We start from the raw sequence: 22,345 nt of genomic DNA, 5'->3' as shown, positions 1-22,345 counted from the left end.
TAAATCATTCCTTCAATGTTTGTTTAGGTGCTATGTTAAGGTAAGGATGAAAACATTTTCTGGAGCAGATTTGATTTCTGGTAATAACTTGAGAATTTCCTGGGAACTAAATTCTGAAAATATATATATCAAAAAATTAATTGAGTTGGTCCCATGAGTCTGAATGAACACAATCTATGATATTACCATGTATCAACACTATTTTGAAACCCATTAAAGACAAACAACCTTAAAGTGTGTTGAATAATTTAATCATTATAAAATCTTGTATTGGATACAAAAAACGAAAATAAATACTTCAATTCTTAATAAAACGATGAGGAAGCCCTTCGGGTTTATCATGACACAATTTGAGAAAGAGGCAAATCACAATCACCGAGAAGATAGTCTCTTTTCAGGGTTGACATTTTGTTCACCACTTTAAAGCGAAGGGACCGCTGGCTGAGGTTCTCCTCTGCGATACCATCAAAGAAGAAATCCTCGTTGAAGATTGGATTACGGCTCTTTCTGATGACTGTGCTGCGTTGCTTCTGGACTTTTCCAGGAACCAGACAGAGGCTGACGCTGCAGTTGATAATCTTAGGATCTACAGAGAGCGGGTAGAGCCCCTCAGCGCTGATCAGTCGAACGCGCAGTCTTTGGTTATCTGGACAGTACTCTGCTGAGAGTCTCAGGCTGCCGTCTTTCCCTATGGGCACCATTTGTTCCTTCATTACCCTCTCTCTGTGAAGAGTCAAATCCATGGGGAAGATGGTTGGCGGCGCCAGGCTGTAGTTGCCAGGCAGGCCTTCAGCTAATCCCTCTGACGCTCTCCTCATGACATTGGGGCTGTTGTCTGTGGAGCTGCCTTCATCTGTAGACAGGGAATTGTTCCTGGACACCATTGCCTTCCTCATGTTCCTCGCCAGGAGTAGTTCATGACTCAGTGTTTTGAAGAGGGAAGACTTGCCGGGGCACCTGGTCAGCAGTGGCGAGCTGAAAGGAGAGGACTCAGTGGAAGAAGTGGTATCGCTGTCCATAGCGGTCTGCCAGTTCAGGGAGTAGCATTTTGGGGAAAGCCTGGAGCTCAGGGTGTTCAGGCCAAGAGAGGAATGAGAGGAGGAGGGCGAGGTAGAGTGGGAGACTTTGGAGCACACGCTGGATCGACTCCTGGGCAGCAGCAGGGGAGAGGAGCCAGGGTCAGAGTGGAAGAGCGACTCCTTCCTTCTGGTGTGGGGGCTCTCCAGTAAAGTGCAAAAGCCATAGCAGGTCTGGGCTTTGGCAAGGTGCGGGAGGGACAAGGCAGCCTGACTGTGGGGGTCTGCGTTGGTGGTCTCCTCATCACTGCAGTCATCATAGGGGCCATCATCCACGCTCTCCACCTGGATAATGTGCGGGTTGAGATGCTCGTAGTGCGTCACCTCTATTTCAGGGTTGGGCCTCTCACAGGGAGACACCTTGATAACGCGGGCAGCTCGGCTGTGCTCCGTGCCCCTCATCTCCTGCAAGGATGGGATTGTTGGGGGGATGAAGAACTCTGGGATGTTGTCAGGAGTGATGACATTAGGACAGAGGAAAATCCTTTTGGTCTTGTCCACTCTGTCTCCAAACATGTCACCAATTTTAAAATTGAGCTCGGCTGATGGGACGGGCAGGTTAGATCTCTCCACTGACACACGGATCTTCTCCACCACCCACATGGGTCCTCAGGTGGAACTGGGCAAACTATAAAATCAAAATGATAGTATTATTAAGTCATGCATTGTGTTTTCAAACCAAATAAACACACAAAACGCAGCATAAAAGGAAAATTAGGAAGACTTTCTCACCTTATATTGAAGATATGGAAAATCCACACAGTTGTCCTGATAGCTCCAGGGTGATGTGAGAAATCTCTGAGGCTCTCCTGACAGCAGATGGAGGTTCCCGCTTGTCAAGTGCAGCACATCTGTGGCTATTAGGGAGATGCAGGCAGTTTAAATGAAGCAGGAAACCAGTGAATACGCCCCCTGTGCTGCTTCAACAGGATCCTCCCTCTCTCCCCGGTCACTGGTTCCCATGGAAATATCCAAACCACAACAGAGCTCAGTGGCCCCTGTAGAAGCCGTTCAGTGATAAGTTCACTACTTCCAAAGTGAACGACGTTTTTCAAACAAACGACAGGCTTTAATTCACGTGTTTGCTTTTCCTGTTAATTAAATTTGATGGCGTGTGACCTTGTTCTGTGATGACAAACAGGGTAATCTGATAAGATGAAGATAAAAACCTCCCAACACTTTTTAAGAACATTTGAAGTGCCATTAACTTTAAATGGCAAATGCAGAAAGGATGGAGCTGTCCTAGCTTTAATGAGTTGAGGCGGAATGCAGGTTGATTATCTAAGAAGTGGTTCATTCATTGATAACTTGCTACGAAAGTCATTTTGGTGCCAAAATAAATGTGGCCGGTGCTATGGGTTGAACGATCTGGTAAAAGTATATTTAATATTTACTTATTCTACACTCATTTAGAAAGAAATACAATATCAACATAATTACCTCTCGCTAAGGTGGTTGTGTTTTCACTCCCTGAAAAAACAACTGAATAGATTACCAGGAAATTTAGTTTTTTTTTTAATCTCTCTCTTTAACATTGTGAGACATGTTGACTGATCTTCATGAGATATGAAGGGGATATTTAGGGGATTGATTTCTATGAGTGTGTGAACTTTGATGCAGCTTACTGGAATCTGACTGTTGGGCCTTGGCGCAGGAATGCACTCTACTAAGTTTTAATGCTGCATCATCACTTGGAAAATTGACTCTGGAACGATGCATCACTCTGATCCCTCCATGTAATTCAGCCTGATATAGTCTATTTGGTAACTTTCCAAATATTCGTATCTTGACTTGAAAATCCAAATGAGAGTCCGTGTAGACGAGCAATGGATGTCCACACAGCATGAGCTTTGTTAACACTTGACCATACTGAGGAAAACCTTTTAGGGCAGAACGTAATGTCTCTTTATCAGAGAGGTAGTTTCTGAAAAGTCAACACTGGTGATAAAAAGGACAAGGAGAACATTGATTGATTTAAAATCATGGCGACCTTTATTGAAACACTGTTATTCCAGTGCTGCCCTCTTGTGGTGGCACATGGAGCAGCTGGATTACGAATGACTCATGCCTGACAGGGAGGTGTCATTGACCCTGGATTGAGGAGCTTTAACTTGACAGTTACTGCAGCAAATCCACAAACCTTTTTACAAATACGCTCAAACAGTGCAACAGACTGATAGTTAGTAGTTGTCAGTTCTGTCTGTTCTTGTATGTTTGGCATGGTAATGCTACCAGGACAATCTTTTTGGTAGTTTTGTCCCTATGGGTTTTTTCTACACTGAAGGGTTGTAAGCTCCACTGTGCACAGGACAAGGGTCAAGTGGAGTTACCATGTGTTACCAGGCACTACAGGACAGAATGATGTCAGTGCTAACAACACACCAGGAAAGTGTCCTAAATGAGGTACTTCTCAGAAATGTTTTCCAAAAAGCTCAGGACACGTCACAATTTAAGAAAAACCTCTCCAACCACTTGTTCCCTGGAAATCAACGTGTAAGAATGTCATGAATGATAAAGTGTATTAAAAAAGCGAAAATAAACTCTGTTTCTCTAAAAAAACATTATCCAGCATGACATGCACGGACATACTGTGTGTGTGTGTGTGTGTGTGTGTGTGTGTGTGTGTGTGTGTGTGTGTGTGTGTGTGTGTGTGTGTGTGTGTGTGTGCAATGCAACCATCAAAACCATGTTTTACCATATTCAGTACAACATGCATTCAGGACACTGATGAAATTCCAAAATTTTCTACGAAGTGTGTGAATCAAGCAAAAAATATTTTCACACCCACACACACACACACACAGATAATCACTCCTCTTACAATATTCATCAGAACATGTCCTGGCCTCTGCTTAGATGCTTGCACATGTCCAATAGGGGGCAGTATATGTTTATAAAACAGCAGAGAGGAGAAGGTGTCATAGTCAGATTGATACATACAAAATAAAGTCTATAACACACATTTGCAAATCATACCAAAGGTGATGTGTTGAAATACTGAATTAGAATATGTGGTTTATGAATTCAGCTTCACAAACACACCCTGAACAGATACGTGGCCTATTCCTGATAAATAAAACCTTCAGCAGGTGACGTGCTCCTTCCAGACGGCACTTGTTTGGGATGTGGTGCAGATGATGTGCCCACCGCCCCACAGTGTAAACACCATCTCCCACGTGGCACTGGTCTTGTGTCACAGTGGTGACTCGGGGCCCAGCAGAGAGAGAGGGACCCTCCTCTCCTAATGGACACGCACGCTCCTGGCTGCAGGGCGCACTTGACTGCACACATTCAAAGCGGGGTTTTCAAAATAAGAGCGAGGACTCAAGTCATTTACGTCGTTCGTGCATTATTATCTCTGGGTATTTAAAGCCCCTGCTGCGGGGGGGGGGGGTAGAGGGGGCTTGTTACATCGCTATGATCATCAGACACATGCAGGGGGAGTGTGACGCCGCTTCCTCTTTTTTTACCCTCCCCGGCGCATAGATATGTGGAGTTTTTTTTTCTCCTCCTCCTCCTCCTCATCTCTCTCTCTCTCTCTCTATCGCTCTCTCTCTCTCTCTCTCTCGCCCCCCCCTCTCTCTCTCTCTCCACTGTACGATAAACGAGGAGGGGCTTGATGCCGTGGAGGACTCAGGCAGACGAGCCGAGCTGACCCGCTTGCGGTGCGGTGCGCAGCCCCCTCATTAAACCTCCATGCACTGACGAGCGGCCCGGACATCAGGTAAGGGTTTCTGCCTCATTCCTATGAAGATATTTGTAAATAAAATTAAATTAAAAAAAAAAAGGAAAACCCCCCTGTGGCTGCTGCTGTTGAAGGTGCTCTTCCTCTCCTCCTCCTCCTCCTCACTACGAGGAGGCGGACCTGCTCGGTGTCGCCTCAGCAGAAGCGCAGAAAAACCTCTCCTATTAACCGACGACCTTTTTGCTGTGTCCACATGATCGCTGTGGTCGATGTGACACCTCCTGCCGGCTCCTTCTCGGATGTAGCTCTCAGGCTTAAAGCAAGTCTGTTTTCCATCGGCTCTAATGTGACTGACTGCTTTTGACATTGACAGATAAGAGGTAAAAAAAAAAAAAAAGGAAAGATGAGTATCTCACTGACCGACTTGTTTTGCAGCATGTTAAATATCCAGGTTAGTTGGTTTTTTGTGCCTTGATGGGGGTTTACACTGTCGAACTAATGCTGGCCCAGCCTCAGCATCATTGCAATGTGCTGCTCTCAGTGGGAGTTGGACTTGACCTGAATGTTTGCTGGATCAAAGATGACACAGAGGACGTGAGGGATGTGACCCAAAACCCTGGTGATTGGCAGGAGGCTTCACAATCGTGGGCTCCGCATGAACAGGACACTCTGTAATGGTCAGTTTGGTCCAGTTTGTTTAGACTGCCAAAGCTTGCAAACCTCATAATCTGCCGTTTTCCAGATAGCATACGGATGTGGGCCACTTTAGGCAGTTATGAGGCAATTCTGTCCTTCTTGTGGCCCGAAACAAAATGGATGTGAACCCAAGGTCCCCACTTGTAAAATAGCAAGTGTGGCCCAAATATCCCGAAACAAATGTTGGCCTTTTTTCTGGCAAACATGCTGTGCTCTAGGCAAGGTGTAATCTGGATGTGAACCTCATTCCGACCACCTTTGGCACCTTTGGTTGACATGCGGTATTGCTATGTCTTACTTGTGGCCCAGATCTGGCAAACAGGAGCGCCCGAGTGCCATCATTCACGTGCCATCATTCCAATCTGGGCCAAAGCAATTTTGCTTCCCTCATTCTTTCTTTTGTATCTGCCACCTTCCTGTGTGCAGAGATCAGAGGTTGCACTAACCTGCCTGTGGTGCTTTTACTTTTCTCTAAGACACCAGCAGGAGGGCTGTGCACCCCCTCACTAAAGGACATGTCTGTTTAGACCCTCACAGGCTGTGCCCTTGCTGCCTGATGATGCCTCATACACACACACACACGCTCCTGTGCTGCCGCTGTGAAGATGTATGTTATGTGCTATGACATGATGTTATTCACAGGTACAGGCCAGTAAACACTCCCCAAGCAACACAGTAACACTGTGGGATGAAGGAGCCCCGCACAGTAAACCCCTATGCATTTCTTACCATGGGTGGTTTTCAGTATAGAGCATCAGTTTGTGAAACAATTGTGAGTCCTGGGCTGACTCACCATGTCAAACCACGTTGGCTACACGTTAGCCTCTTTTGACATTCTCATTAACCGAAGAAGCTCTGGGCTGCCATGTGCAACTGTTTGACAGATTTCACCCCGTCCTTCTACAGGATGGAGCAGCTGACCATTAACTACCAGAGGCGTCTTGGATATATAGCCAGGGTCAAATAAAGAATACTTATAGGGTTTTGGACGGTACAGGGGAAAGACTTTATTTTACTTGATTGATGTAGCTAGAAAAGTCGAGCTGCCTCAGCATTATGGAGACAGCTGTGGTTCTGGATGGCTCTATACAGAAAGGCATCACTGACATATACTAGAGGAGCTTGATTCAAACTGGGAGTACCCGCACTGAAACTGTACTCCCGTGAGTTTGTGTCATACATCTCCGGGTGTAATGTTGATGTGTATAAAATAAATGCTAGATGGCTGCACCATCATGACATAAACCATCACTGATGAGTGTGCAGTCTGAATAAGTGTATTGGTCGGATGTTGACAGTTAAGATGTGTAGGATTTAGGATTGTTTTTGCTTTGGTGCTGAAGTCTGCTTTACATGTGATGGATCTACAGAACTAGAGGCATGCATTTTTTTCAGAAATGTTGACACATTGATGCAAGCATGTTTTGATTTAATTTTAATTATTGTAAGTGACATAGGATCATATGTGCATCCCTGGCAGATTGTCAAAATGTGCCAATACAGAATAATCTTAAGATTAAATAGGCCTGGAGAGGCTGTATGAATAATAAATGCCTCTTCCTCTGTAGGATTACTGTACTTGTGTTTACTAGCCATGATGGATTTTCTCATTGTGTGTGTATACACTCTCTGTGTTTGTTTTCATGTCTATGGCTGGACACAGCGTTTGCAGCAGTAAGAGCAAACAACATTCAGATATATGATTTTTCAAAGCTATGTAAATCTCAGTGCACCTGTTGGCTCACAATATGAGATCTCTGCTTGTCCGTGTCTAATACAAAAATGGAGACTCAGTGTGAGCACCTACTGTAACCTTCCCACAACACCGTACCCAGATATAATTAGATCAGAGCAACACCAATGTCACAAGCTCACATGCAGCACGCATCTGCCAGCGGCGACTGATAAAGGCTTACTGTTCCATCAAACAAAAACACTAGGAGCTATTCACTAGTCCCAAGGTTATAAAACCACATTTTGCCGCCTTCTAATGTTGTGCCAAACGAAATTAGAAAAAAGATCTCAACTTAAAATAGGAAAAGTAGCACAAATGTGTTACCGTCAACACTCAACACTTCTTCCCTCGAAGCTTCTGAAATATTAAACACAGCAATTTCACTTTGCAGTGGTAATTAAAGCCAAGCACTATTTAAATGGTGCCTTTTTCCCACTCATTGCCAGCTATTGAAGAGGCCATTACCACAGTGATTCTGTATTATGGGAGGCCATTAAGCGGTATCTCTGCTACAGCAACTTTAGTTCACACTTTCACCTCACCACCTAATTTAACGCGGATCACGAGTTTCAGACATGATCTCAAAGTCTGCTGCACGCTCTTGTCGAGTGGGTTCAGTCACTGCTAATTCAAACTCTGTAACCCAGGGAGAGATACAACATCCTCCAAACAATTCCATGACTAACAAAATCAAAAGTCACGAATTCCCCAAGTAGGTATTTTGACCCACAAAGTGTTGAGGAACAAGCACTTCTTCAAAAGTCAAACTGTGTTTCCGTGCTGTTTCATTAGAAAGTGATTTTCCTCTCAGCTGTTACACACGCTCCGTCATCAAGAATGCATTCCTGGTCGGAATTCCCCCGGAAATGTTGGGTTGGTTGGAGGGTGGGAAGCCAGGGGTTTGGAGAGTCACTCCAGAGTGAGATCGTTCGACCATATTTAATGCCTGAGTGTGTAGGAGGCGGAAACTAAAACACACCCCATGCTGTCACTGCAACCCGGCCCTTGTGTGTTGTGTTTACCAGTAAAATGGATTTCTCCTACGTGCTCTTTTTCTTTTGCAGGGCTGTCTCTGTGATCACAGCCTCTTTAGGGCCTGGCTCGCCTCCAGATCGGTTTCTATAGATGCATAAGCTGTCTGCCACTCCCACTTCTTCATCAATCTGAAATCACAGTTTCCGGTATTATTTTTTCCCAGCGGATGAGTGTGGCAGGCGGTCGATTTGTGAGAGCTATAACGCAGACAGGCTTTCTTTTTTTTTTGTCATCAGCAAACACTCGACCACATTACTAATGTGTTTTCAGATTTGAAGCACGGTTGTTCTCAGCTGTAATTAAAGAGTTAGTGAGTTCAGACTCATTTGGCTGCATGGAAAACTGTTGGCGATTACATCAGTGTTCAGTATTAGTGCATACACAGTTCACTTTTCTATCTCGCAATGTTTGGCACAATTACAATTTCATTTGCAGGCTTTAATTTGCAGATAACTTAATAATATCTGGAGCAACATTATTTTAAATTGATTATTATTTAATTTCATTAGTCTGCTGAGACATGGTGTATGCAAGACATCACATCATTTATTTTCTATTGGTGTGCAGAATGTAAAACAAGCCAACAAAATTGGGTAGTGGTACCTACATTTAATACAATCCCCACCAAGCTGGCCGTGGTGTTTGTTACAGTGCATTTACAGTACATGTGGTCTGAACCAATGCGGCTGTGCCAGCTATGCGTAAGCAGACTCAAGAAGTAGGTCAGTAGATGCCGGCAGAGGCAGTGGCACAGCCTGTGGCACCTCTCATCAGTGGGTCAAATGAGATGCCAGTTTGAATGGGCAGCCGACAGCGCCGACCTTCACTGTCAAGCACACGGTGTATGTGGGCACAGAACTGGGTTAGTGGCATGAAAAGAAAAGAGGTGTGATGTGAGGATTCATTGAACAGTTGGACCATTGAGCCAGTTCTTATCTTTAGTAAATAGCTGTCTTTTGATGTTGGCACAGTGGTGCAGTAGTTAGCACCGCTGAGCCACAGGAAGAATGTTCTCGGTTTGAATCCTGGTTTTGTCAGGGTCCTTTAAGGTGCATGTTCTCCCCCTGCCCGTGCTCTCACTGCGCATGACCAGCGAGAGCGTGAGCCTTCATCAGAGGAGAAGATAGCCAGAAGTTAGTGAGTGAATCACGGAAAAAAGTCAGCTTCTAGAGGTTTGCAAATTCATTTTTTCTCCTTTTGTTAGGATAATAAATATTCTCTTCATGTGTCTGCAATGTGTTTTGTGGGCGATTAATTCAGTAGTGAATGAGCATCGGATAAAAGCTTCAGTGTTGGTGTTTCAACTTTAAATAGTCTGCTTTGGTGTAAAAAGATTTGTGTGAATTGTACTTGTCGACTGTCGCTGTGTGCAAATAATCACCATTTTAATTTTGTCAGTTAAGGTGTTACTGCTGCACACACACACACAGAATCCTTCTAAAGTAAAAACATCTCTGATTTGGTTTCCCTGAGAAACTCTGGAATGATAAGGGACATGACCTCCTGCTTGTGAGGTAAACTGATTACCAGGGGCAAGGATCATGTGATACCTGTGCTAAAGATCATGTGATGGCCTCCTCCGAGAAAGGAGAGTGGGTGCACTAATTCAGTTTTTCTCTCAGACGTGTATCTGTGTCTGTGTAAAAGTCTTGAGTGAAGTAAGTACCAGAATTAATTTGACTTTCTATTTAAATACAAGAGGAGCGGATGTACTTATTCTGTTTAGGTCAATATTCTAGCAACAGTGCAAACTGCTGCTTTGGATTTTAATGGTTAACAGGATCCAAATAATGCAGTTTATCACCTTATTGTGTCTGTTCAGTTAAATGGCTGCTTGTGCTCAGTGACTCGTCACCTTGTTGTAACCTGCCCAGCTTCTTTTGACTCTATTGAGGGCACAAACTGCCAGGAACTGTGTCTTTGTTTAGAAGACTATTTGAATTTAAAAACGAGACACAGTGAGTGTTTGCATGCATTCAATGTGTTCTATGAATGACTGAATTATCATTCACAATATAAACTATAGTTACTCCACTACATACAGTATGTGTTAAGAGGTTTAATATGCTAAAAGGACCACTCAAGGCTCTTTACAGTAAAAGCAACATTCACGCACCACTTTTTCTATCATACACCATTCATACACTGTCGGCACAGCTGTCAGGGGTTATTCGGGGTTCACTATCTTGCCCAAGGGCATTTCAGAGGAAGAGCCAGGGATTAAACCACCGACCTTCTTGTCAGTGGATGACCCACTGATCCACAGCAGCCCCTATATATGTTCTTATGATTTGTGCTCTGCTTATGGGAAGGTTTTCTTGTGGCCGGTATCACTTTGAAAACACATTAGAGGGGTGCTCTCAAAGGCTCTGATGGTTTTAGCCCCCTTCATCAACATGCTGGGAGTGTTTTTCTCTGGCAGGGGGTCTCCCAGGAGCGCCACAGGAGCCAGAGGTCAATGACAGTGGGGCAGATACCCTGGTGATCAAGCCACTTGCCATTGATCTGCATCAATGATACATCAGAGCCAAATACGGCTGAGTGGTAGGGGTCCTGCGCCACAGTGCAGTTTAGACATTAGTCACTTGATGACTTACTCAACATTTTTCTTTACTCTAACACAATTGTTTACCTCGCTGTCAGAAATCAGAGAGCAAATCAGAGAGCATTGTTTGTAGAGCAGTGTGTACATTGTGTGTGGCGGGAGATGTCCAGAGGTTGAGAGGCTTACACAACTCTTAGAGAGTGGGAGTAGAGGCTATAGCTGCAGTGGGACAGAGGTGGGCTGGAGTAACAGACAGACAAAGTAAACTGAATGATATTGCTGTTGAATGGGAATGTTGATTTTGTGACGGAGAACTAAGGTGGTAGTTTCACATCAAGGTTAATTGAGGGCCTTCGGATCCGCTGTGTGTGCAGCAGCGGTTTTTGCCACTGCCTGGGGGAAAGGACTCTCCTGTCTGAAGAGCAGCACTGAAATTACTGCTCTCCTCTGCTCTGATCCTCTGCAGGCTGCGAGGGTTGCTGACCGAGCGAGAAGTCTCTCTCCCGCTCGCTCTCCTCCCCCCCCTCGGCTCAGGGCTGTGTAGTGTCAGCACCTTGGGTCTCAAAGAGGAGCTGTGGACTGCTCCGACATATTCGCGTTGAAATGATTTCATATTGGCCTGGCTGAAGTGCATTTAGCAGCTGGAAGCGGTACTGTATAAGTGATTGTGTTACTTTAGCCTTGTATATTCAGCTCATCAGCAGGGCAGTGACCTTGTGTTAAGGGCAGAGGGAATCTCTGGTTACGCTCAGCGGAAGGCGATATCTTGGATTGCGTTCGTCGCTCGTCGCTCGTCGCTCTGTTTTGGGAGATTGAATGATTAAGTTTGTGGCATGATTTGTAGTGATACTCTTCATAAAAGCTCTTTTTGCAGTGGCCATTTTGAGCCTGGCCCCCATTTGGGTATGGGCAAATTGTGCCTCGAAGAGATAGCACAGCCCAGATATAGCCATCACCACCTTGTCGGATCATAATGTCGGCCTCTTTATGAGTAAGGAACTTTGTAGTTGACCAGTGGTCATGGAAATTCTGCAACCTTCAAATTGTCTCCCCAGTGTTATCGGACCTTAACAGATAAGGATTGTCTGCTCATTATCCTAAAAGCTGCTTTAAAATATTTGATATCCTAATAACAATGGATTAAATCATGGATATGAAAGCACCCAAGCCTAAAGAGTTTCTAGCTGCAGCAGACAATTGTTTTCCAAGAAAATGCTCTAAAAGAAATCCTTGTTCCCAGCACAGAACATATGACGAACAGAGTTAGTGACTCGCTGGTGAACAGGAGTGAGCATTTAGCCACTGAAGAGCCACATTGATTTACATAAACTATATTTAGGATATGGTGGGGACCAAAAAAGAGCTAAAAGGGAATGAGAAGACTGGTGTATTTTTTTCTAGATGGCCAAAACCACAAAAATTGAAATTCCAATGTACCTCTTTGTCTATTAGATGTTTAAATAGGCAGTTTTTTGCTACTACGTTGGCTGTTACAACCTAATTAGATGATATTATGTCAATGATGTGTTTACAGCTTCATTGTCTTACTCCAAGTAGCCAAAAAAAAAATATCCCTGTAAAACCTGTCAATGAGTGAGGCCTGGCAATGAATGTCTGTGTTTGGAAAGATCATTTTAGTTAAAATAATTTAATTCAGACTATTTATTAGGCTGTTTATTAGACAGCAATTTTTAAATGAAAAGATGGTTTTGTAGAAAAGTATTGAAAAAGGAATAGCTCAGCATCATTGCCAGGCCAATTACTTGAATATCTCGGGGTGAAGCTCTCGTGCTGGCTGTAAAAACACCTGGTATTAGACAAACATTTTTTAGCAAAAACTTCCCCAGTAAGTTGTAGCTCACACAGTAAATAACATATGTTAATGTTAGTGCATAACAACAGTTACATCCATCTGCCCTCATAAATGTGTTGACGCAACCTTAGTTGTTATGCTGATCCTCCGGGTCGAGTGCGACATAATTCCAAATAGTCGCTGTGGGAATAGCTTCACCTGGCCCGATGGTACAAATTCATTAGCAAAGGAAGGAGATTTGAATTCAAGTCAGACATTAATTATACAAGGTCCTGATGTCTCATGCTGTAACCTTGTTTGTCCGTACGCTGCTGGTCTTAAACAGGAGCTGAATATCGCATGTGACTTGCTTTCCAACAAGCATTGTCTGGTAACTCAGCGCTGATGAGCTGATTTAGTTTGTGATTGAGTTTCCTGCTATTTTGTCAGCAGCCACTAACGTCAAGAAGAAATCAACATCCTCCTAATTCTAATTGAATCTATTTCACTATAAGTTTTTACCGTCACATTCATACATCTTGCCCTGTTTGTGCCTTGGCATGACATCTAACGCTGGATTAGTTTGATGTGAGTAGTAGCTTGAATAAGACCTTTATTATCCTGGATCGTCTTCTGGATGTTGTGATATTTTGTGTTTGATTACGCTGAGGAGAATAAGGCCAGCATTGTAGAGTAATAACCAAAAGCTATCATGCATTCATCTCCTGTAAAGTACGTTATGTCATCTGACCTCTACAGGCGGAGGAAAGAAAGAGACCTCAGGCTGTGGGAGGTATTGGCACATTCAACAGAAATAGCACATCACATCATGTGTACATTACATAGTTGATGTTTACTTTACATTATGCTCTCTAATTTCTTCCCTGGGGCTGTGACACTTCAACCTGCTTATGAACTTGTGCACTGTGGTGTAACTGTTATCCAGTAGAATAATCCTCGTTATTTATAGCAGCACTGTTGACTCATGTTTTCAAAGACGGCGAATCGTCCAAACAACTGGTTTTCTTTTTATGATGCTCTACCTTTTCTACACAGCACAACATGAATGGACACTGTTTTTATATAAGATGAGACATCGCTGTGAAAATAAATAGGGCAACTGTATGCATGTGCTGGCTTGTTGACCCATGGAACCACTCACTCTATAATAATAGTTCCTTTTCATTCGGTGAAAGTATAATATCTGGACTGATAATAACGGCATGCAGTATTCATTTGATAAAATGGTGACTAATCAGACACATTAATGGCTGACTAAACACTTAATGTGCCGTGAACAGACAACAGTACTGTGGTATACTTTAAAAAAGCAGCCGTATACAGCCAAATACTTGTACTACATGTATATAATATTATATCCTGAGTGGAGGAGGGACATTTTATGCATAGTCAAGGTTAATTGTGAGGGTTTAACTTGTGCTACCATGTAGTTACATTTGGTGCTAAATATAGTGAAGTATTCTTAAGGAACCTGGCAGCACAGTGTTTTTAAAATTTGATCACATTCTTCAGAGAAGAAGTTGGACATTTTCAACACTTCAGTAGATTTGTTAATATCAACATGAAATACTGCAATGATTCCTAAGATATCTAGGTTTAACCATAAACTTTATAATGCACAACTTTAGATAAAGAGAGAACACAAATATAAAAATACAAATTGAAAATCATACAGGAAGAAAAAAACGTAATATAGAAATGTGGAAAATAAAGTTCTTCTTTCTGTATTGTTCGACGCATATGAGCAAATATTAACACATTATTCCTTCTGCATCACATATTGAGAGTATGTTTGAACTTATGCAAAGTCACCATTGTCAATACTAGAAGGCTCCAGTACAATAAGCAGTGTTTACTTTCATCAAGAAGACATTAAAAAATACTGAGAGATGTGAACAAACTGCTCGTGGTGCTGGGCAGTATGCTGTTGCAAATGTTTCTTAGAGAATACACAATGTCGAAAAAATGATCCAGACAACAAACGACAAGACGAGGAACACCCTGAGATGTGCATTTTTCGGAGATCTGATATCAGAGAAGTGTTGAAGTTGCAGACATATCTCTTCTTCACTCAGATTAAAAACGATACGGTGTTAATTTCTTGCCACCATCGCCATCTGTTCAGTCCACTATACGGCAGCTGTTCGCTTCTCTCTCCGTCGAGTCTTCAGTTTCCACCGATGGACCTTCAGCCAAGGGAGAGCAACTGCCCACCTGCACCGTGGACACGATACCCCTGTTACGCTATCCACAAGATAACACCCTCTCCCCTCAGTCCAGCTGGCATGGTGTCCCATTACATAGCCGATGCGGGTGCCATCCTGAGGTCAAGGGTCAGTCGGCTACCGATGACCAGAAGTGGTGATCCTGTATGAAGTGGCTGACGTGCATCTTGGTGCCTCTAGTAATTGTCCCTCCTCTCTGATTTGTTTCTGCTGACTCTCATTCATTATCCATGCTTTCTGCCCTTTCCATAATCCAAAATCAAATGTAGTGCTGCCACATATGGGATTATTGATGCTGTTATTTAATGACTGTCAGGATCTCTGGCATTTATTTGTGATCTACCGCCTGTGTGAAGAGCTCATACTGGGAAACATGCACTATATTTACAGTCTGATTTGATTTCTCTGTGCCTGCGAAAAGGCTGTCATAAATTACAGGAATCTCATGGAGTGAGGCACTGTGGTCCTTTATAAATTCCCGGCTGGGAGGAGGGACAAAGAGACAGTGGAGGAGGGCTGCGCTCTGAAAGGCCGATCTGTGTGCGACTTCAGTGGGAGACGGCGTTCACGACACACGACACAAGCTCAGAGGCATTGCTTAAAATGTCTCAGGCTTATCATGGAAGGTGGTGCGCTCTGCTCTCTGTTAGCATCAGTCTGCACACTCTCCTCACTCTGCCATTCTTTGTGTAAACCAGGGTTGTCACCATCGCCAAGTGTTTCTTTATTCAGGAGGAGCTGCTCCGTGTTGTTAGCGCAGAGGCTGCTGGGTTTATTCGTTCCCAGCAGTCCTGTAACGAGTGAAATTATCTTTAATTCAAACTAACAGCACCAATGATTTGCTGCCAATATCTTCTGTGCATACACCAGGCCTGCGCATCCTGGATGTCTCAATGAGATGGATCTGTCTGCCTCCCTTTGGTGCAGAACCATGGGACTAATTGAATTACATCCCCCCCCTCCCTCCTTAGCTTCACAGTCCCATGGGAGTGCACAACTAATCATTTGGAATCTCTGTTTCCAGAATTGGGGAGGGGCGGGTGTACCAGTGTGGTCTATCCTTTGAGCAACCAACTGTATAGCCTCTGCTATGAAGAGGCTATGACTTTTCCATAACATCACCATAGCTACCGTCGGATTAGATGTCGTCACCCCAGATGGTTTGTAACCTGTTGACCTCTGAAGGGTGTAGTCGCACCGCAGCTGGTGGCCAGATGTACCCCACATAGCTGCATTGCTTGCTAATGAGAAGTAGGTTTAAATTAGGAGGATTGCTGATGAGTTTTCCTCAGATCAATTCTTAAATTTGATAAATGTTCATGACATCACTCAGTCAGTACGCTTCACAAAGCTGCATGAGGCTAAATGGTTGTGCTTCTTTGGATTCTGTGTTTTGGTAGAAGGGTTAGGTATCGATTGGGTTTTTTCCAATATTATTGCTAAATCAATGTTTTTTTAATGGTTCCGTTGCCTCAACTGATGATTTTTTTTCTTACAAAAGCACAAAACAGAGTGGCTTTTGTAATTGCTAAGGCCAATTGGAAGTTGAAATGTAATAGGTTTACCATTAACAGTTAAAGCATACTTACTAAGGAATACGAATATCAATAAATGCATAACAAAATAACATAATACATAATACAAAAATCGAATGCAATTATTTAACACTCAATGACAGTTTCAGGACTTGATACAACAAAATACTTCAGCCTCGAGTTCAAGGGACCTACTAGCAAACTGTAAGCTAACATTACGTATTGCCACAGCCACGTAGAGAGTGTTGCCACCATAGTTAAGTTTTATGTTAACTTGAAATGTGGGTTGATGTCTATCTTTCCTATAAGCAATGAAACGAGGCACCGAAATCTGCAGTGTGATTTGGTCTGGTAGGTAAAGGCTGAGTTAGACTCTATAAAAGCTGTGACATGATTATATTTCATTTTACCTGCTGAAGATATTATGAACTGAAATATTCTGGGGAAATAATTAAGATAATGGACCTTTTCCCTGCCCAGTGGTGTGAAGGAGAGTAATGCCCAACACTGTTAAATGTCAAACCTGCGGTAAGTGTAAAACTCACAGTTTAACCTCGGATACTCCTATAATAAACCTAATTAAATCCAGTTTACTCAACTAGTCTGGCTGATGTAAAGGTGTCGCCAGGATCCACGGTGCAATTTATATTGAGTATCATGTAACTGAAAAACAAAAGCAGTAGAAAAGAGTGCAGAAGAGTGCAGTGAAAATGTAATTGATTTTCGTGTAGTATTCCTCATGATTATCAGTCGCTGGAGGTCATATACTTTACCGGCCTTTTCTCTTCATGTATAGAAAGTATTATTAGTATGGATTTTCTAATTGCTTTATTTTTCCTTCTGATATTCAGGACGTGGAAATCAGTTTGACGGTTTTAAAATATTTCATCCAACATGACTCTGGATCTAAATCCTTACCGGCTGCAGCAAAGAAAGAGAGCAAATTGTTCCCCCTCTCTTTGCCCTCTGTCAAACATTTGCAAAGCCGCGGTGAAACACTGGAGATTGGGTGTCCCTATCATCTGCTATTATGAATTCCTCCGTCTGTCTGCGGTGCCTTCGTCGTCGCCCTTTAATAAATCAGATTTACTGCTACATCTGTAGTGCCCATGCTAATGAAGTAACGCCCAGCGCCGAGACACAGCGTTGATTTCATTTCCTGCCTCTCTGGCTGCTCCCTGGGTATAGATGGAGATTACATGTCATACAAAAGGAGAGATTAAAGAATCTGTATCCGAGTGGAGTGTCACAGGTGTGTGTTCGGCCTCACAATTAGATGTGGAAGTTTGACCGAGAGCGGCAGAGATGGCGCTCGGTGCCGTGGGCTTCCTCTTCCTCTCTCTTCTTTTTCTACAGATCTTTGGAGCATAACTTTTTGTCTTGTTAACCGAGGCTGGAGACGGAGGGTTGTCAGGTTCTCCCACACATCCCTGCCAATGAACACGGTGATAGTGCCCCTGACAGAGATCTGAGGCGAGGCAACAGAGATGTGGACGGGTTGTCTACTTATTAAGGAACAGACGAGGGCACAATTCATTGCCTGCCTACATGCTTGCGTACCTTCATACCCATGTGTATGCCCAGTGCCTGCAGTCTTTCCACCTGTCTATCCCATCAGTTGTAGACTGACAGAGAACAATGCTGGACCCAATGTAAATATGATTGTGAAGGATTTCTGCAATTTCAAACGAATGTAATTCTTTCACCTTATTCTTTAATTCTGTAGTTCCTCATCTCATATGGGCTGAACTATTTCATACTTGATATTCCTGGGTGCATTGTTACAAGCAGTATCTAGTTTGCAATATGAAAAAGCTGAATTATGTCCCACAGAGACAGTGTGTTGTTCAGCTTGTTGTTCAGTTTGTTGATGGCATTAAATTCATCGCCAATTATTTTAGTAATGAACAATTAAGTATAAAGAAAAATGCCAAACATTATCTGCTTTCGCTTACCCTCTATTTTATAACACACTGAATTAAAAACAATTGTTTAGGACTGTTTGGATTTCAAAGACACAACAATGCTCTCAGGCCAGTACAGTTTAAGAAATAATGGACATTATGGACATTTTTTACACTTGTGGCTCAGGAGGTAGAACGGGTTGCCCACTAACCAGAAGGTTGTCGATTCGATCCCAGTCTCCTTGGACAAGTTACTGAAACCCATATTGCCCCTGACGGCTTTGCCAGCAGTGTTTGGGATGTGTGATAGAGAAAGTGCTGCACATATATCCACAGTATGAAAGTGTGTGTGAATGGGTGAATGGCAAATCTGTACTGTAAAATGCTTTTGAGTGGTCGTCATGATTAGAAAAGCGCCATATCATTTTTTTGATATTTTATTATGTTATATTATTTTATTGGTTAAATCATTGATTGATCTATCGACATACTAGACAACTAAAACATTTTTTTTTGTGACCTTACCAAGCAGCAAAATTGTGTTACAGGCCCCGGTTTTATCCCGTTACATCCGTTGGTATTTTAAGATGCTTAATGCAGGCATGTGCACCTGATTAGTTTGCACGCCATGACTGGAACTAAACATAGACCACATTCTGACAATCAATACATTGTATTGTCTGCCACAGTGTGAAACATCGCCACATACCTACTGATAAATATGCATTATCCGTTATGGGGTGTTAACAGTTGAACAGCCTCGTGTTGTATTTCCCAGGAGTTTATGGTAATGTCAAGGTGTTAATGACCAAATGCATAATTTTTTTCAACATGCATCTACATCACATCTGAACCACTCATCACATCAAGTTTTTGGCAGATGCATTAAAATGCATTGAGTGTATTTCTATATTGAGGCAAAATCAACTGGATTATTTTTTAGGTCTACTCACATTAGCACATTACTGCTTTTAAGCACTGCTGACACTTTGAGTTTTTTTTTTTAAACTGCCATCTCCTATGAGATACTCCATTCTTTCCCTCTCGCAGTCATGTGCTGCTGAGTTTGGGAAATGTTCAGTTCTGTGGTTTCAACCTTTAACCCACTTAACTGGTTTAAATACGCTTTATGTTTTCTCAGTGAAACTGTTGACTTGAGTCTTCCTCGTGATTTATTATACATCTGCAAAGTCTTAATGCTCTCCAACAATATTTCACTATTTCAAAAAAGCAAGTTACAGTGAATAAGAACTTCAAACTTGTACCTCCGCTGCTTCACTTGGGTTGCAAGCTAACAACCAACCTGGGATTTTTTGGCTAAGTTACTGCAAGGTTGCATTTTAGTCGTCTAACTCTTCTTACAGATTTGAAATCCTAAACAATCCGAGGTGCTTTATTGTTGGACATTTTTGTATCGTAACTCATTAGGCACGAAAATGCACCCAAGTTTTCTCCCCTTTGTGTAAGTGCAGAGAACAGCAATGACATTGTTTATTGCACGCAGTTGATTTACGTGATCTGGTTTATTACAACCTTCCCCCTTGGAGCCTGTGGCTGATCATTATATTGACAATTTAATCCTTTCCCATGTTCAAACTATTTCTCAAATTAAATTTTTTAAAACCGTAATGGCACACAGTAGAGTGCATACCTCCGCCAAGGCCCAACAGTCCCCTAAAAACAATCACATTTAAATTAACCAGAGACTGATTTTCATTCAGATCTGCACCTAATTTTACAGATTTGTCATCAAGATCCATGAATTAGTCTCTAAATAAATCTACAAATATGTTGGAAAACGCAATGTTAAATAAAACTTCCTGGATCTGTCCACTGATCTGGAAAATGTAATGGCTGCTTCCCTGAGCCATACCACAGCCTTCCACCAAGTCTCATGGTCATTCGTGCAGTAGTATGGTAGTAGTAGGGTAATCGTCTCACTAACAAACAAATGCAGATGAAAACACAACTTCCTTGTGTTGGAGGTAATAAAAAGTACAGCTTTTTTCTACTATTACTATTTTCTTTGCCACTCCTGAGCACATTTTCTGCCATTTTATGAACTTCCAAAATAATGCTTTGGACAAAGGAGCCCGTTAAATCTACATGGAGCAATATTCTATTTATTATAACTTTGTTAATTCCCATGAGGAAGAACGTGGGGACTTAAAAGTGGATAATGCCCAGATGTTCATCACAACAGATCAAGAGACAAGCAGTTGTTAGGCTTCTTAATGAGGATAGATAGCTTGTACAGGATAAGAAGTTCAGGTATTATCACCACTTTGATGTGTTGGGTATGTAGATTCTCTTTTGCATTTGCGTCCTGTTTCTTTACTTTAGTTTGTCCTTGGACTTCAAACCCACTGAATTGTTCACATTCTGATCCGTGTTGTTGCTACACTTCTCTCTTTTGAAATTAATCATAAACTGCCGTGAATGCAAATGACATGTATTATGAAGAGGCTGTTGATAACGTGCTATTTGAGTAGGTGTTGTGTTTAGCGGGGATAATGAAATGTTATCGCCGCGACTCAAAAAGCAGAAATAATAATTATTCAAGTTATCAGCGGGTTGAATGCCCCCCCCCCCCCCACCACCAATCTAATTAGAAGTGTGTGTCAGCATTAATGAGTCGAGTGCTATTGTGGCAGAATTCATCAGGGCAATTAGTGAATCTCAGAAAGTGCGACACTCCATGGGAAACTGTGCAGTGGTTGGGTCACTCACAGCACACGGCTATCAGCACCACGCAGCCCCAACACTGACCTCGGGTGCAACAGTCAGCCACATGAAAATGTTCAATCGACCGTTCTGCTGACAGATTGTGTTATCGTGCTTTATGAAATGATATTATATGCACTCTAACGTTTGTCTTGTTGAGTGTGCTGGGATAATATACAATCATTTTCTGTAAGCGAGCGGCTAACGCGCCGTAGCCAGAAACCAGCAGCAGAACATAAAACAGACTTTTGTAATAGTCAACAGTTGCATTCAGTTATCGTGAATATTTTAGATCCTCGTTATTGACTCTGAATGTTGTTAAGAATCTTTACAAGAAAATTAACACATCCACATGAGCTCTTTTATGTGAAGCAATTTTAAAGAGTGAAAAGAGAAAATACATTTTATCAAGTGCTGGATTTAAAGCCATGCAAGTGGATCTGTGAGACTTGCCTTAAAGGGATAGTTCACTGAAAAATGGAAATTCACTTCACACACCTTCTTCAAACGTAAAAAAACCCCAGAAAAAAACCCTTAAATGCCTGGATACTGCTCCTGTGGTGTCATCCAAGCGTCTGTAAGCCCCGACATTCAAATTTGACCCGAAACAGTCATCTGTTTTTAGCCTTCATGGAAATTCAGTCCTGGTTGAGAGATTTAATTCAGGACCAAAATCATGGACTGACCGACTGACAGAACATTTGCATCCTTAAAGACACGGGGAAATATTCTCTCATAGATATGTCTTATTTACTCATCATTGACTGGACTTATAAACAACAAACAGAAAAGCTTTGTCCCTAATGAGCTTGACTTTCACTTGGAAATAGGCAAATACTCAAGGTGCAAATGAAAAATGATTAAGTTTCTACGTTGTTAAATCCTGTCCCTCTTTTAGAGGATACTGAATTTACCTGCAGAGCTATGAAATGGTCAGTGGTGTAGTTCAAGAGATGCAGTATTTTCAGTCAGGAACTGATTAGGTTTTTGTTTATGAGGTACAATCTCCCCGGTAGCCGCTTAGGGAAACCACCCTGTGTATCGTTAAAGAGGACTGACAGGGCTCATGTCTGAATTATAGTTCTGTGTTATTGTTATTATGGATTTTTAATCTGCACAGTGTGAGCCATGATAATGTGTTTATTCAAGGACGGATACACAGAACTGCTCTGACATTCATCCTTGTCCTTCAGCTGTTGCTCAGTCTATAACAAGCAGGATAACAGATGGTGGAGAATAACTTTCTCAGTCACTAGACCATTTAGATACTTTGTCGGGGTCCCCAGAGGGTAGTTGATACTATCTTTTTGTTAGTATCTTAAATGAATTGGGTAAAATCTTTGTTTTCTGTCGTGTGTAGTACCAATGGTTA

General features: G+C 42.5%; 1 protein-coding gene across 1 annotated transcript; it reads right to left on the bottom strand.

Annotated features, from left to right (window-relative positions):
• Nucleotides 1-249: 249 nt before the first annotated feature.
• Nucleotides 250-1,945, bottom strand: c2cd4a (C2 calcium dependent domain containing 4A). The gene is made up of 2 exons (XM_034586950.1): nucleotides 1,809-1,945; nucleotides 250-1,704 (listed from the first exon to the last, which is right to left on the bottom strand). Exon 2 carries the CDS (start codon nucleotides 1,677-1,679, stop codon nucleotides 339-341), a length of 1,341 nt encoding a protein of 446 aa, XP_034442841.1. The 5' UTR covers nucleotides 1,680-1,704; nucleotides 1,809-1,945; the 3' UTR covers nucleotides 250-338.
• Nucleotides 1,946-22,345: the final 20,400 nt, after the last annotated feature.

Source organism: Hippoglossus hippoglossus, chromosome 6 (assembly GCF_009819705.1).
Source record: "Hippoglossus hippoglossus isolate fHipHip1 chromosome 6, fHipHip1.pri, whole genome shotgun sequence".
NCBI classification, from domain to species: Eukaryota; Metazoa; Chordata; class Actinopteri; order Pleuronectiformes; family Pleuronectidae; genus Hippoglossus; species Hippoglossus hippoglossus.
The sequence above is the reverse complement of the archived record's forward strand: the minus strand, read 5'-3'. Positions and strand labels throughout refer to the sequence as shown.